Source organism: Chelon labrosus, assembly GCF_963514085.1.
Source record: "Chelon labrosus genome assembly, chromosome: 8".
In the NCBI taxonomy this organism is placed as follows: Eukaryota; Metazoa; Chordata; class Actinopteri; order Mugiliformes; family Mugilidae; genus Chelon; species Chelon labrosus.
In genome coordinates, this window is record NC_140358.1 from 1400176 (window position 1) to 1418582 (window position 18407).

General features: G+C 39.7%; 1 protein-coding gene across 1 annotated transcript in view; it reads right to left on the reverse strand.

The window, feature by feature from the left end:
* The window catches only part of gfra3 (GDNF family receptor alpha 3), a gene marked incomplete at its 5' end in the record, with an annotated part of 57354 nt that overhangs the window by 28790 nt on the left and 10157 nt on the right, over window positions 1-18407 (reverse strand). The window contains one exon of the mRNA XM_084549896.1: window positions 2727-3023. Coding sequence (XP_084406022.1) covers window positions 2727-3023 — 297 coding nt within the window. The remainder of the gene's footprint in view (window positions 1-2726; window positions 3024-18407) is intronic.

An 18407-nucleotide genomic window follows, 5' to 3' on the forward strand; every position in this document is an offset into this window, starting at 1 on the left:
TGCTTGCTTTCTTCAACTATTCTTCTTCTTCAGGGTTATATTACTACCTTCTGCAGTGTAAAATAATTTACTACAACCAAACTTGAGATTCTGCTTGCTTTCCACTGTGGCTTTGATCATGTCCATAATTCCCAAATTACAGTTTCTGCTGTGATCCAATAAACAGAATGCTTTAACTGAGCATTAAAAAAAAATAACAGTGTCTAAAGGAATGTGCGTTAATGTATAAGTAATGCATTAGTAACACGTTTTGACATCTCTTGTTAATATTTTTATTTATTTTTTTATTCACTAGAATGTTTTAATGTTTCTTTTATTACCCATAGCATGTATGTTGCCCACCTGACAAGAAGGTTATTAAAAAAATATATCTAGAGAACATATTTGGACTGAGAGCTTTCTATCCATATACATCACAAAAACAGCTATTATCAGCAAAAAACATGTCCTTTTGTCATTTAAACCTCACCAATGTGGACAAAATAAAGGTTTTGATGAAAATGAAAGAAGGCCAAAGTCAAAGTCACCACAGACTCGTGTTATTAAAGGCAGCTTTTGTCCAATTGTGACACCCATTAGCAGTTCCATGATTGGCTGGTGGACAGCTGCTTGGTCCTGCAAATAATTTAAGCACACTCCAAAGTACAAACTCAATCAAGAATGTAATGGCATGTAAAGTGTTTATGTATGTAAATCCTATTCCAGGCTATATATTTATGGTAATGATACGCTAGAGCAGCCTAGCAGCATTGGGAACTGAAGAGTGTGTAATTACACTAATGCTCCACTGACTAATAGGCCACAGGGGAGGAGGAGTCCGCTGGCTAGTATTAGCTCACTGACTGATGCACACATCTCACCAGCACTCTGGATATACTTCTTTTTGCGTGTGTGTGTGTGTGTGAAGATTGTAGTCTTTTTGTCAGCACTTCACTTGTATATGAGCACAGTTTGGGAGCATGACGCAAATAGAAGATTCAGACTAAATGTAAAGTGTCAAGGCCAGGTAGTTACTAAAAACTGTGTTTATTGCAAGTACACATGAATATGTGGAAAATGACCAACCCACACCAGTAGTGTGTCAAAACACCTGTCTCTACTGACCTGTATGTGTATTGTATATGTATTAATACATACAATACTTCTCCAACACAGTTCAGATATACAATTGTAGCAATGAGTCACTTTGTAGATTCTAATTGTACAAGCAAAACATATGATTAGTTGGTAAATGTTCCATTTTTATAGCAGCAATAAAATCACTTCTGCTGGCAGGCCCAGACTGGCATATTGCAATACCATATCTAATACAACTAGTGTATCCTCAAGAGTTTGAAGGTTAACCCTGGCAATCTAAAACAAAAACCAACAATAAATATGTTCTAATAAGCAGTATTGTGTGTGTGTAATATATTTCTCCAAAACTGGTAAAAAATACATCAATGAGACATACTAATGGCAAGGACAATATGCTCCTTCGTTAATCATAATCATTTTGACTCAGACCTGTATTTACTCTACTGCAACAAATACTCATTAGAGCAAGAAAAGTGAATTCATCCACAGCTGAAAATAGTCCCAAATTCACATGGTAAATGTTCCTGTTTTTATATAGTGCTTTTTTATCTATTGGTACTCAAAGCACTTAACAGTGACACATCTACTCATTCACTCACACAAGTATGCACACGTTCACACACCAAGCGACTGGGTTCAATGTCTTGCTCAAGAACATTTCAGCATGCAGCATGTTCTGGGGATCAAACCACTAACCCTACAGTGGTTGGACAGGTTGGCAAATATAGTTTGTACTTGTTTCGGTTTTGACACCAATGTACTTTATTCATCAGATCATTTGTCCACGTGAACAATTTTTTCACCTACACACAGGTTACTGAAAGTTTCACAGAATTTTGTGCTAGGACTGATACTTTTCATATTATACATGCTTTCCTTATTGTCCTTATTCCAATATTGTTAGCAAACAAGCTATATTTGTTTTTTACAAAGCCAGAGGAAATAAACCAGTAAACTGACTGTCCTAAAGAAATAAAGGTTTGGAGGATGTTGGAGGATTATGTCCAAACTACCTTAACAACTCCCTTATATTTTATAACTAGAGTGGTCCCCCCTTTGAGATGGTTTCTGCTCATGGTTGGTTGCCCTTGGATTCTCAGGCTCTGCATTCTGCGATGTGACTAGACGCATTTTTTATTTTTAAGACTATATAAACGGAATTTAATTGAACTGAACTGAATTGATCTAATAATCATTGCTATGCCACTCATACCAAGGTGTACATATTTTTTACGCACCTTTAACCCCTTAACGCCGAGTGTCGCGAATTCGCGACGCACTGTTTCCGCTCAGACTGCAGCCGATATAACGCATGTAATACTCCAATGTCGGTTTGTGCACATTCAAAAAATTCTCGTAGGAGTGGTAAGCAAAAACACAAATAATTCATTTCTTTATATAATTGAAAAATCTATTCAGACGTTAAGGGGTTAACCTTATTGAAATTGATAACCTGAATAATGATGGTAAAAATATATCTGCACTTCTGAAGTATTTTCAAATTAAGCATTTTAGTATGATGGATGGATTCAACTTTTCTAATTAAATACAAGGTGTCTCTTAAAATGCTGGATGGAAACCGTGCTTTAGATATGCACCGAACACATAGGCTTACAAGAATGCCCTTCCTCTGCAGAAGCCCGACTGACCTGGCAGCAGGCGAATACTCCAGTATATGCGCAGACACTGCTCCTCCTTGCGGAAGCCACGTTGACACTTACAAGCCAACAGAGAGGGATGTTTGGCCAGCAGTGCGTCCTGTCTCTCCAGACACTCGGATGCTGCCTGCTCCCCCAGGGGGGACATGGCTGCATCAGACGCACACAGCTCCAAGCCACGGTACAGCGCCTCACACCGGGGATCAGTGGAGCACACCCGATGAGCTTCAACACAGTCAGTGGGTGGGACAGGATAGGGAAAGATGGGTGCTGAAGATGGCGACACATCTAAGAGAGGCATAAGAGATGTCATTATTTGTCATTTGCACAAGTGCAGTCCAAAAGATTTTCTTTCTGGCCCTGTGTGTGTTTGTGTCAGTGTGCCTACACACAATAACGGCGCATATCATTCTGTACAATCTTCTACAAGAAAATGTCTATGCTGCTGTTAACGGTGAAAACTAATTTCTCATTTTAACCTTTAGAGTGTCTTCAAAGTGGAACTGGAACATTGTCTGATTGGTCTGCTCAGTCTCACTGTGTTGAACACTTTAACATAATACTTCGACTGTTCCTGAGATGATGAGCACTACCTGATTGTATGCAAATTCAAATTGTGCAATTAGTCACAAAGGAATCTGTGAACCTGTGCACATACAAACCTGTTCTGACAAAGAAACACCACAACAAGGTCATTGAAAGTACTACCAGTCTGTCAACACTTATAACAAAATAATTATTTACATTCACTGAAGGATTTGATTAGGGGCTTTAGTGTTCAAATGGAGGTATTTTTTTAGTTTAATTGTTTTTGAGACCTTACAACAAATGTCTGCATTGCTTTGGTGGCATGGACAGTATACCACAAGCTATACATTGTGAGAAATTGTATCCTCCTATACTATGAAGCTGACATAGTGATAGGAGTAGAATGTGATTAAGCGCACTGGAAAACACAGAAATCGAATGATGATGCATATGAAATATCAAGTTTTAACAACAAGTTTGTTCCTTAGGAGACTGCTTGATAGTGTTCGGAGCTGTCTGGCAAATGTGCAGGTGTGCATCACTGGAAATTGCATCAGTGCCCTTATAAATGTTACTATGATTGTGGGTAGTTTAAGAACACAGGGGATAAACACAGACATCCTTACAAACGATCTGAACAAAAGTCTTGGTCCTTAGTCGAATTTGAAGGATCCAAGACATCAGAAGAGTCCTTTGACGGGATTCAGTGACATAGCATCCTAAAACTGCAGCCATTAATAATCTTATCTTGTCTTTGAGAAGCACTGCTCATTTAGTTGTGCCTTCTTCTTTCATAGTAGTTTAATGGCGCAAACAAAAATATTGGCACCACCTACTGCGTATTTTGATGAGCCAATTGATAATATTCTGACCTTTGCAAACTATCTGAAATCTGGTTAAACTTTGGACAGAAACCTAGAGAGCTACCAGGTAAAAAGCCACCTGGTAAAAACATTGAACAATGTGTATCAGTGACCCAGAAGCAAACCTTGTGTCTGACCAATACTTTTGTTTTTTAAAGTTTGTCACCACCTGATAATTGAAGAATGGCAATCAATTTAGTAGGTCGGGAAAGAATACTGGACCAAGTACTGGGAGAAGCGTCATATCTCAATTACTGTATATATACCTTAGTTGTTTTTGTATTAATCAAGGGACCTTTTACATGCAACACAGTTGGATCTTATGGCTTCTTCACATGTATATTTTGGATACAAGACCACCGTTGTGTGTTGTTATGCTGCACCCATTGGAATGTTTTTGATTGTAACCAATATCGTATGCTTTCATCACCTGAACAATGCTAGGACATTAATTGGTCCATAATCAATCAAAAGTAATGACGATATCAGTTCTACTTTTAGGCATCACACAACACAGCCGTTGCTCACAGACTAGACAACCCTTTACATACCAATTTATGTTCATGGTGGTTTTATCACATTTTGAAACTTAACGTATGTTTTTAGAGCATGTTTATTGTTAAAAAAATCATATTTGGACTGTAATCTAATTAAAAATAACAAATAATAGCTAAATGATTGCAAGCGATCATAAAGGGGTCCATGCCGTGGCATAGTCGTCCCAGAGTGGGACACCGAGGCATGAGTCACCAGTAGCGTCCCATATAGACCGTATTGCACGAAACTTGGTGGGCTTGTAAGGAGTCATTCACAGATTATTGTTGTCAAATTTCAAGCAGTTTACTGTGGTGGTTTGTGAGATATAAACTTGTAGTGGTTGTAGCGCCCCTTGCAGCCCGGATTTCACAGCATGATTGTACGCAAGCATATTATAAAGACGGTTGCTAAGTGTCATAAAGATTGGGTAAATACTTCAAAAGTTATAGGCCTTAAAGTCATATGAAATGTTTCTGTGTCACTTGTAGCGCCCCCTGTAGACATAATGTAACGCAACTTGATGGGCGTCTACACAGTATGTTACAGACTGTGTATGCCAAATTTCATGAAGTTAGCTATTGCAGTTTTTGAGATATTGAAATGTTGCTTTTGTAGCGCCCCCTACGGACCAAGGTTCACAAAAGTTGGGGTGCTTGTACAGAATCACATTATTATCAATGATCTGAAGTTTGATTAAGTTTGAGTATATACTTCGGCGAGAATTGGATAAATGGGCTAGGAGGCGTTGATATTACTTTGAGGTGCAATTTTTTCAAAATCCCGGAAAAAATGGCAGGCGGAAATGGGCGTGGCCTAGTCCTTTAGAACCAGGGCTATATAAGGAATCAGAGGGAGAGGGTGTTTCTAGGGCACACGGTTCTTGAGATATGAGTTAAAACATAAATTGGCTTATTACAGCACCACCTAGCTGTAGGCATGTGTATTGACACCTTGGCAAAGTTACATGCTAGGACTTCTACCAAGTTACCAGGTTTGATGCCTTTTGCCCTTACAGTTTGTTCTGGGCAGACACTTTTAGGGAAACAGAACATTAAGGCAAAGGCGAAGGCGAAGAATAAAAATCGCAACAAAATCAATAGGGATCCTGCAACTTGTTGCATGGACCTCTAATAAATGGTGAACTATTGGCCAATGACAGGGGAATGCGCTAGGTGGTATGTTTAAAACTCAAATGTGAAATTGCCAAGTGTGTCCATACTGAGAAGCTGGAATGGAGATTGACATTTTTAGAAACACTGTCATTTGTATGTGCTCAACAATTTAGGGAGGACAGAAGATAATGTTCACTCTATGACTTCCTGATTCACCAAGGCACTACAATTGAGCTGTTAGAGTGTTACAATAAAGCAACTGGGACTTGGAGTTGCAGTGGTGTGCCACCTCAGCCAGTGAATAACCAATGTGTTGGAGGTACTAACAAATACGAAAGTCACCATTTGTGTCTGATAAAGCATAACAAAAACGGAGTAAGGAAATAATGGAATCGTTTGATAATACATAATTCCTCTTGGCTTTGTTGAACCAGTCCATGTGTATAGAAAACAACCTCAGGATTTGAGAACCCTTCCTGAAGTGCAGTTTGACATGGTTGACAACATGCCAATTTATGCTGAAAAGAAATGGGCCACAAGATTCAAGAGGCTGCACTGCATAGAAAAAAACAAAAAAAAAACATTGATTTTCCGTGACAATGGCAACAAAATTTACCTGTGCTTTGTACTTCACCACACACTGATTGTAGGTTTGGCATGAAGAACATCTTCAAGAATTTTTCAAAGCATGAGGTGGAAAAATCTGACTCATTTCTATGGGTGATTAAACATGGGCCCAGCAAAAAAAAACAAAAAACAAACAAAAACAAACAAAACAGGTCCTGAGAGGTTTACAGTCAAGATATTTTTGTTTGAATAGATTGTTCACTACATCAAGTCTGTTAGAATCATTTTACTGTTTCACACCTCAAGTTTGTGATGCTGAGCAAGAGGAGCACAGATCATTCCCACATGAATCACAAAGCAAAGTGAAAAACAGGATGAAGAACAGATAACCCATACTGACCTCCTGGTGCAACTGACCAACAATCTACAGTTGTTCTTCTTTGTCCTTTTTATGTGTTTCTGTGGCTTGGGGCGTTTTCTGTTTTAATTCAAACCCTTTTATGATTTCTGTCCTTTTAAGGACATTGTGAGGAGCCAAGGATGCAGCCTGCCCCCACACTAAAGTCCAGTACTTTGGATGAAACCAATAACTGTTGCCCCATGGCCATTTTTAGTCTGACATCCCATAGATTTCTGTATCACTGGATCTGCTGATAGCCACATTCAGTTAAAAACTGAAACTGATTAGGTAAAAAAATCACTATTGCTATAGATGACAAAATGTTTAATGAACAAACTTGCAGTGATTGGCTGAAACCGTTGAGATCAGGACTTAAAACAAATAAGACAAATTACCGACATGTCCATATTTATTTGGCAAGTGAGTATTATGACCTCCTCCTCTCCTTCCTTTGTCCCTCCCCCCTTTTTTTTCCTATCTCATCAGCAGTTCCTTATGTACTGTCAGGTACTTTACCTTATGTACAGGTATACTTTCTTTTTGCAGTAACATGGGAATAGATCTGAAAGTATTGGTATAACTAACCCATTAACTCTCATCTAAGTTTCATAGAAAAACTTCCTATTCCCAACTGTCCACCTCTTCCCAGTTTTCTTTCCTTTGTGCAGCAGCCTGCATAGATGTTCTTCAGGCAGGATATTCACAGCTGGCAGACATGGATGACATGTTCTGAGCCAGATTTCATTTATGTATTATTTAAAGACGGCATTGGATTGTGTGGAACCCAAAGTTTCTCCAAGACAAACTGTTAAAGTGAGTCTGAAGTGAGACTGCTTCGATTTGCACTAGCAAAAAAAGAAGAGGCTCCCCTGGTAAAATCCAATAGCAGATACGCACAGGGGAAGTGCAGAGAAGCTGTCTGAGGACAGCAGAAATGTCATAGAGGAAGGAGAAATAGGGGAACGGAACGATACATGGAAAAGGGAGAGGTGGGAGCACAGGAGAGGGCGAGAGAGATAGAAGTAGAGACCAGAGAGCGAGCGCAACAGTGTGAACCTTGATAGGTTGGACACGCGCACAGTATGAAGCACAATCAGCATGCACTGCCAAAAATGATGTTCTTAGAATCACACAAAGAAGTGCACGTATACACACATATAAACACACAGTCTTACAATCGCAAAAAACAACACAGACACGCGCATGCATGGCTGCCCCGAGAAGGACCCTTTTATGTGTGTGTCCTGCTGGGAGGGAGACTGGGAGGCACAGAACCCATCATTATTACCAGAACACAATACTGCACAACCACAGGGAAGGGGGGACAGAGTGGGCAAAGCAATCTGTCTAAGGCACACATTCGCACATGCACACTTTCCCACACACATCTCCGTGTCAGAATGAAGTGGCTGGGAGAGCATGAACAGCTTAACATTCAGTGCTGGATCAGTAGACAGTATGTAAATTGAATACTGAGTGTGCTGATGAGAGACTAACCACATACATAAAACATTGTAAGTTGAACAAACAGCTTTGGTGGAGCACTGCATCCCGACACTCTGCCATAGCTCACTTTGTCCCCACATCAGACTAACCTCTCAGCCCAGCCGCCTTGATCCTGAGCAGCTCTCTGACCAGAGGCTGTCCTGTCTCCTGCTAGCTTCACATAATCACACTTATACATTCATCCATTTCCATCTGCCCTGCGCAGGAAACAGCAATTTCCCTTTCAAAGCGCATGTTGTTCAGGTTGTCTGCCAGTCACATTTCTAGCACAAACACAACCCAGCAGAGACTTTGTCCAAGATATTTATTTGCAGCTCTAGTAATCCTGAGCTCAAAGAGTCACATTGTCTTATTTTTATGTGTGAGATCAACGGTCATTTCAGCACTAAGTTGCAAATACCTTTTAGTCAGTGGTTTGAATTTTGAAACTCCAGTAAATGGACATGTAGATCACTGTACACAGACACAGTCAAACTGAACCAACAGATAAACAGCATGGATTGAAGTTCTTAAGGTTGAAAAAAAAAAAACATGATTCCCCCACTTTTCTTTCTCTTCTTTCCTTTATCTTTACTTGGCATACCAGCTAAATCGAGGCTCAGTGTTTTCTTCTACCATGTCAAAACTATAAACTATCTAATAATAGATGGTGTAACATCACCTGTTCGCAGCTTATGGTTCTATTTTCTATTTGGAACCAGGACCTTAAGACATAAGACATGAGACATGTTTAATAATGCCATGTATGGGAAATTACCTTGTCACAGTAGTGCGGAATTTGCCAAAATATATATACAAAAACAATAACGACTTCGACAGGGGAATTACCAAAAAAACACAATGCAAATTTGAAAATTATATACAAAAAATAACAACATTATGAAAAATATATAGAGATAAATAGAAATATAAAGACATTCTGTAGCATGGTGGTGGAAAAAACTTCGTAAATACTTAAATAATTGCTGTATAAGATGGTGAGGTAGTGGTTCGTGCAAAATAAGGCAGTGCAAAAATACTGTTTTATTTGTGCAAAAATTACAGTAAAAACCACAACAAAGCCAAGTCTAACATGTGGGTTATTGTTGGCTCAGGCTGGTGTTGTACAGCCTGATGGCAGCTGGAATGAAGGACGCATGAAGAAGTAAGGTGTTGTTTTACAAAATATAGAAACAACACATTACCTCAGATTACTACAGCTCAAGATCCAGCTGTATAATATATCCACCTCTGAAGACTCGGAAACTAGTTGTACTGGAAAAAAAAAAAAAAAAAGAACTCATGTCTCAAAAAGATAAACAAAACAAATGACAACACACTTACAAAAGAATGATGAATCTTTAATCCATGAACAGGTACCTCAACCACACCTCAACCACAAAGAAAAATAGTAACTGTAAAAAAAAAACTCTATATTCTCCCATTTGTGTGGATGTTATTTAGACATGTACCATCCACCTAGACCAGACCAGGCACCCCCAACCCATAGCAATGACTCTCCTTGATGGCAGCAGCTATCCCCACCAGGATGCAGCCTGACACAGACACAAAAACGGTTCAGGAACAACTCAAAAAACATGAAAAACAGCACAAGGTGTTGACCTGGCCTCAAAACGTTGTACAACTAGGCTAAAGAGAATCTGGTGGGTTATGCAAGTGGCAAATATTGTAGTCTGGAGCCTGTACACCAAAGAAGAATAGTGTACAAACCAAGATCAATATGTGTAATAAATGTTGAGAAAAGCTACAGCCAGCAGCCAGCAGCCATTAGCTTAGCTTATTATAAAGACTAGAAACAAGGGCTCGCATCCCTCTGTGCTAAAGTAACAAAAATGATTTCTCTTCTAAAGCTCACTGATTAACACACAAACAGTCCCTCGCAAAAAAATATAATGAAATATAAAAGCGTTCATTTGAAGCTCATAAGTGACAAGACTCAAACTAGTTATGGAAACTGGTCACAGAAAATAGATTATCCTTTTATATTTTTGTTACCATGACAATAATCAAAACAGCTTTACTCCACTATACAGACAAGTGAATCCAGCAAAAGCAAACCACTATGGCTCTGTTTCAAAGCTGCAGACAGCCTAATACCACATCAAAAACAGAGGCTGTCTGCTGCCCTTTTCTCAGCCTCATGTTAAAGTAAACTGAGGAAAGTGCAAGAGATTTAAGAGGACGCCATGTACAATATACAAATGTCTGCACTGACTGTCTAGATCTAAAGACGTCCAAAATTAGAAATTCTATCATGACCTGGATCACACTTCTCTTACTGCAATAGTTCCATTATGTGGCCAAATACAGGTTCTAACTTACGTGCAAGGTCTGTTTGCAGGTTCTAATTTAATATTACATTTGTAATTGTACATTATATACATATTTGTAGATTTGGTGAACAACACGTGTGAAAATTAGGCACCCTGTACACAATGCAGTGATTGAAACCAAATGCTGTTGTTAAGCTCGTAAACGTCATTGATTTTAATATTTTAACCAAGATCGTATAAGTTTATTTTTAAACATGAGAGCAGTTGTTTTAGGAAAAAACATTGATTTAAGGTCAGTACCTCAAGGTCTTTTTCATGTGCTCTGTTGTCATAGAGAAGAGGGTTCTGACTACTCAGTAAGACTGTGAGATACAGTTGGACTCTCTGGGGAAATAGCTTGTAAGGTTAAGGTACGAGTCAGTACCAGCTCCTACTAAAGAGAATCTATTGTGTTATGCTGGTAGCAAATAATGTAGCCTGGAGTCTGTACACCAGAGAATAGGAGCGTACAAAACAGACATAGATGATCAATCAAGATCAATAGCACCCTCTTACAATGTGTATACAATAAATGTTGAGAAAAGGGAAATAGCTTGTAAGTGCAATTTATGAGTCAGTAACAGCTTTTAATTCATTCATTATTTGTAACAACTAGGGGTGCAACGGTACACACCAGTCATGGTTCGGTGCCTCGGTGTGGGGGTCACGGTTCGGTACGTGTTCGGTACAACGGGAAAAAAGAAAAACTCACACATGTATAAGACTAGCTTTTTTCTTTCATTTATTTTGAACAGACTGAAAAAACTAAAAACCACCTCCTGTTATAAAAGTAAAAAATAGAATAAAACATAAAACAAATGCATTAGGAGGTTAGTTCTCAATTTCAAATAGTACCAAAACTGAAAATCTCTTGGAAATATTACAAAATAAATGAGTCTGGGCGGCACAGTGGCGAGGTGGTTAGCACTGATGCCTCACAGCGAGAAGGTTCGAAGCCATGGGCCGATTGGGCCTTTCTGTGTGGAGTTTGCATGTTCTCCCTGTACCTGCGTGGGTTCTCTCCAGGTACTCCAGCTTCCTCCCACCATCCAAAGACATGCTCATTAGGTTAATTGGTGATTCTAAATTGGCCGTAGGTGTGAGTGTGAGTGTGAATGGTTGTCTGTCTCTCTGTGTTAGCCCTGTGATAGACTGGCGACCTGTCCAGGGTGTACCCCGCCTTTAGCCCGATGACAGCTGGGATAGGCTCCAGCAGACCCCGCGACCCTTCACAGGTGTAAGCGGTTACAGAAGATGAATGAATGAATGAATGACTGCATTTACATGGTCTTTAGTATCCCGGTTTTGAGGCTTATCTCGGCTTTGAGCATATCCAGGATATGGTGTTTACATGGAACACAGAGAAACCCGGTTATTCATATCCCCGTATACATGATAAATACCAAAAACCCGTTTTCTGATCGCTGCATCCTATCTGCACATGCGTGTTTTACGTCTTTTTCAGTGTTTTCCAACGTGACCTAACTTGTTCAACAGTGCGAGGTGGAAAACCAGCGTCACGTAGCTTTTCCGCAACAGACTTGAATATGTCTGCATTTCTGTGTTTTCTGCCATCTAAACACGTAGTTATGTTGAGTTCTTTCATTATTTTAAGGTAAAATTCAGTCTCTTTGTCGCTCCAAAAGTGAGAAGTTCTTGCTGCCGCCATGTTGATTGTATATATATTGTATTTCTGAATTCGGGATATGGTGTTTACATGGACAAACACAAAAACGGGATACTTATGACTATGTAAACATGGTCAGTGACTGCCCACTATGCAGACCACCAGGTGAATAAAGGCAGTACTGGCATTCATTTTCTTTCAACTTTAACTGTTACTGACTGAATTTGGAAGTGCATTTTCAGGTGGATGTTTTATGAAAGTAGCCTTGGGCTTAAGTGGAAAAAATTGTACTTTGGTAACTATTGTTTAAATACTTAAGCTTTATTTAACAGACAAATGGAGTAAACAAGACCACACTAAGTGGGCACATTAATTAGCATTACAAATACCAAAAGTTCAAATTTCAGTGAATTCTCCAACTTCTCCATCTCTGGTGAAGTAAGATGCAAATTACCCCTACACTGCCTTGAATTCTACCTGCTTTGCATGTTTCACAAATTGTACCAGCCACCACAGTGTAACGTGTCAATGAGTGCAACAACTAACTTTATTGTTTTACAACTCCACTTTCTGGGATGGCACCCCTCCCCTTCCACCAACCACACACCAATCCCATGTGAGTGTCTAATTCACCTCAGGAACTCCAAGCCACATTATGTAAAATGCCAGATTTTTCTGTCAAAAATGTTCGGTCAGAAACGGAAAGCTCTTCACTAATGTATCATGAGTGGAACAGAACACGAAATACATAATTACTGTAAGTATTTAGTAGTGAGTTAGAAGTCAATGTACATGCTTCAGTTTTGAAGAATTTCCAAAACCTCTCTGTCAGGGAAAACCTTTTGTTGCCGAACTGTGTCTGCAGGTGGTCAGCAGCACTTCCATCAGTGCTAGTAGAGTTTATGACTGTGTTCCTATTGAAAGGACATCCAGGATGCCATCTGCTGCACAACAACGCACAGAAGAGTCTGATCGGCTGTTTCTAGAAATACCTCATTTCCACTAAGCTCATTTGTTTAACATTTGGTCAATCCAGCAGGTCGCGTTTCTCAGCAAATGATCCATGTTTTTGGCTTGCAGACTGCTTTTACAATGACCAAGTCAAAATGATCTACCTACATTATAAAAAACAGCTCTTCTTTAGTCAATATGAATTGGAAGGCTAACTACTCAGCTAGTAGTTAGAGTACTGGAGTGCTAGAGTGTGCTAGAGTTTTGCAGCAGCTCACAGGTTTGACTGCAGAGATCTCAGACTGGCCAATCCATTATTGTATTGTACGTCAGCCAAGTGTCAAATGCCATAGTAGGTATAGGTATCTTCGTCTTCGTCTTTTCACGCTTATCCGGGACCGGGACGCGGGGGCAGCAGCCTCAGCAGGGAAGTCCAGACAACCCTCTCCCCAGCCACTTCCACTAGCTCCTCCGGAGGAATCCCCAGCTGTTCCCAGGCCAGGCGTGTCCATCCCTGGGGCCTCCTTCCGGTGGGACATGCGCAGAACACCTCTCCCGGGCATCCGGGAGGCATCCTTACCAGATGCCCTAGCCACCTCAACTAACTCGTCTCCACGTGGAGAAGCAGCACGTCTCTACGGCTGAGCCCGGCCACCCTGCGAAGGAAACTAATTTTGGCCGCTTGTATTTGTGATCTCATTCTTTCGGTCATTACTCAGAGTTCATGACCATAGGTGAGGGTTGGAACGTAGATCGGTAAATTGAGACCTTTGCCTTTCGGTTTAACGCTCTCTTTACCAAGACAGACAGGTTAAGCGCCCGCATCACTACAGATGCCGCTCCAATCTGCTTGTCAATCTCCCGCTCCATCCTATCCGTACTCGTGAACAAGACCCCGAGATACTTGAACTCCTCCACTTGAGGCAGGACCTCCTCCACCCTTTTCCGACTGGGGACCATTGCCTCAGACTTGGAGGTGCTGATCTCCATCCCAGCTGCTTCACACTCGGCTGCGAATCCCCCCAGCAAGAGGTCTTTGTCCAATGAAGCTATAATCTAAAACTTTTTTTTGAATGGCACAAGATCTACTGGTTTGTTGCGATCCACGTATTGGCACAGATACAGCCCAAAGTCATTTCCACATAAAATTAAATCCACACAGAAAGTAAATTACTTGTGGAAATGTCTTAGCAGTGTTATAAAGTACACTGTAAAAACACTTACAGTGTGATGATGCAATCACACTATGAGCAACAAAAGCTACAACTGTGTCAGTGTTGCCAGCAACATTGTTGCCATTGGAGTGTTTGTCAAACGCTCAGTTACATCATGAACGAGGTGGCTTAAACAGGCACTGACTGCGTATACAACACGGCAACGGGTGAAGGAAATGCATGTGAGTGGTTTATGTGTCTGTAAAAACCAATGTAAAATTTAGTGTGGCAGTCCAGGCAAGGTGTTCTATTCAAACTGCACATCTGCTGGATGGAAAGACAAATGTAAAGCCCCATATTACTGAAGACAAGAGGCAGGCTTGGCTGATGTTCAAATATAGTGGTTTATTCCAAATATTTACATATAACAACTTCACTAAACGCCTTGTGATAAAAGAGAGAAGGAGGCTGCACATCAACAATTTGATGGTGAATTTCATTATCAAAGACCAGACCTTTATCTGCGGTACATCGAAAAGTCTTCAGAGAAATACCGCATTTTTTCTAACCCGGCCGCACTGTGCCATCTTACCACATGATGTGGAGTACAATTAAATGCTATTGACAGTGCTCATTTATATAGGCTAAACATATCTGCAGCGGACAGTACTGATAAGCTCATGTGTTAATGTTCGGTTCTGTTGTATTCTATTAATTGACATTGTTGCTGTGGTTGTTAAGTGTGTTATTTTTGTCCTTGATGTCAGTGAATGCATTATGCGACAGATGGAAGTTATGGTAGAGTTGAGAGTTTGCCGGTAGAAGTTAACGGTAGAGTTGAGAGAAAAGCCTTAGTAGCTTATGTGAGATGCAACAATATGTATTCAGGTCAAGAATATAGCTTTCATTGTTGCAAAGCATTACTTTCTACTGTGTTTTTATTAATGACGTCATCTGCGACTAATTAACTCACCACATATTAGTCGAATTTTAAAAATCTGAAGTCATTCAACCTCAAATTCTTAAAGACACAACAAATTTGTCAATTGCACAGAAGTGCCCTGTATTTTTCTAATTTTGAAAATCAATTTTCCCAACTGTTGCTGTGATTTTCTGAGCAGTCTGATAGAAGGAATGATGAATGAAGGTTGAAGGTTGAAGCTCAAGCACTAGTCCGTCCCTCATCAACAGATCATTAGTGTGTAATTCTATGATGTTAATATAATTACAGTGAATAAACTGGAGCTGCTCCTGACCTTTACACTCAGTTTTACATTGTGTGGCACCCACAAAAGACGCTAGATTAGTACAAAGCAAGGCCAGAGTCCATTGAATCCACAACATGATTCCATTTCTATTATTGCCAGTACAGTCTCACTGTTTTACCTGCTCAGATTATACTGTATACTGGTTGTCATCATGTGCTTATCAGCTGAGCTCTTTCTTGCAGTGCAATCTTCCTCATAATCAGCCCACAGACTGTGGCAGGGAAACTGGGAGGGTGAGAGTGTGTTTTGTTTCTGTGGGTGAAAGTATTCCCACCACTGTGATGAGAAGTGGAAGTGATGTGTTTCACATTTAGGGTTTGTTTGGAACAAAGAGAGGAGTAAGTGGCTGGTTAGAATGAGAATCGATGACAACCACAGCTGAATGAAAAATCAAAGGATAGCTGTCAATAAATACCCAAACTTCAACCGAACATCCAAGAAAAAATATTACATTTAAAAGACAAGTCAGTTTTTACCACAGTGTTCGTAGGAAAATAAAGATGTATGGAGATAGCAATGCTTGGCATAAATATTAAGGTCACAATCCTGGGTTCGGGAGGCAGACACGCTCTCTACTTTTAAGGTCAGACTTAAGACTTTCCTTTTTGATAAAACTTATAGTTAAGGCTGGACTGAACCATCCCTTAGTTATGCTGCAATTGTAATTTCTTATCTAATTTCTTCTCTATTACTCTATTACTTCTCATGCAATTCTCTGGTACTACTGCATAGCATGTTAACTGTGGTCCTGGTCCTCATCATAGCTAGATAGATAGCAGAGGTTGCGCTAGACTTCTTTGTTGTCTGTCATTTTGACTGACGGGGTCATAAAAATATGAAAAATATTTTTACCTGTCACCTGTAATTTTTTAAAATAATAATGACATATTCATTAGCATTTAATTTTCATTCATTTTTAATTAATATTCAGTCCAAACAAGCTGGACAGAGAATCCACACCGTGGATACACACATCAAGCAGATGAATATACTGTATGTAGGCTAACTTTTTCCCCACAGTGACAAAAACCAGTAGCTACATATGAACAATGAAATTAAACGATTTAACTAAAATTAGGGATGGGCCTCAATTAAAAAAATGAATCTAATTAATTAGAGGCTTTGTAATTAATTAATCTTGATTCAATTTCAATTCAAAACAGTAGAAAAAGAAAGAAAATATCCCTGGCCAAAATTGAACAGACCTAAAGTCTGTAGGACAGTATTGATTTTAAATGGTTAAAAAAAAAGAAAGAAAAAAAAAGGTTTGGGCTGCCGACACGTCTTGTACCTACTTGGACCGGGACTGCTAGCGCTAACAGCTCTTAGATGGCACCGTAGGATTGAAGTGCTTCGGTGGTATAAACTTTTTTTTTTTTTTGCACTATTTGCACAAAACCCCGCTTTTATCAAGGCTACCATCAGGTAGTTTTTTTTGTTTTTTTTTTTAATAAAATTTGCCTTCCGGTGTACCAGGAAATCGTGCACTAACTTAAGTTCCACGATGTTTGGAATGCAAACTGCAATTAGAGAAAAGAGCCGATTAATAACGTCACTCGCTACCAAGTGGTCAGGGGTGTGAATTGCAATCTGCCAGTCTGGATACTTTATTTATCCTGAAGAAAATTCAGTGTCCAATAGCTTCATCCCATAAAAAACAGATATGGATGTTATTTAACCCCAGCTGATGCAATGAGTAGCTTCTCATTTCTTAAACAACCATGTCGATAGACACATCCCATAGTCATGGAAAAGATGTTAGTCTGTTTGAGAAGGGTCAAATCACTGGCATGCATCAATCAGAGAAAACATCTAAGGAGATTGTAGAAACTACTAAAATTGGGTTAAGAACTGTCCAACGCATTATTAAAAACTGGAAGGATAGTGGGGAACCATCATCTTTGAGGAAGAAATGTGATTGGAAAAAAATTCTGATTAATCATGATCGGCGATCACTTAAACATTTGGTGAAATCAAATTGAAGAAAAACAACAGTAGAACTCAGGGCTATGTTTAATAGTGAAAGTAAGAGTATTTCCACAAGTACAATGAAACTCAAGGGAACTCAAGGGATTGGAACTGACTAATCAGTGAGGCTAACTGAGAATCTTTGGGATGTGCTGGAGAAGGGTTTGTGCAGTGGTCAGACTCTCCCATCATCAATACAAGATCTTGGTGAGAAATTCATGCAACACTGAATGGAAATAACTCTGTGACATTGCAGAAGCTTATCAAAACAATGCCACAGAGAATGCGTGCTGTAAAAGCTAAAGGTGGTCCAATGAAATATTTGAGTGTGACCTTTTTTTTTTTTTGGGCCAGACAGTGTAATAATAATAGTTATTATTATTATTATTATTATTGTTATCAATAATAATAATAATAATAATAATAATAATAATAATAATCACAGTCCAGTTGGTTCCTTACTGAGAGTCGTTGTACAGTCTTATGGCCTGAAGGGCAAACAACCTCCTCAACCAGTCCGTGGAGCAGGATAGAGACAGCAGCCTGTCACTGAACGAGTTTCTCTGCCTGACTATGATGTTGTGTAGAGGGTGGTGGACATTGTTCATGATGGACAGGAGTTTGGTCCTTGCCTCTGCCACTGATGTCAGGGACTCCAGTTCTGCTCCTACCACTATGTATCAGTGTGTCCAGCCCTTAGTCAACACCAGATTCTACATGTATGCAGATGTAGCTATGACAGATGTGTTTTTTTCTCTTCTCCTCCTCTTCTCTCTCCTTTTCTGTCTGTACCCGGCTGACCTTAAGCAGATGGGTCCCTCCATATGAGCTGGGTTCTGCTCAAAGTAAAACCTTGTAAATAAAAAAAAAAGGCGCTTT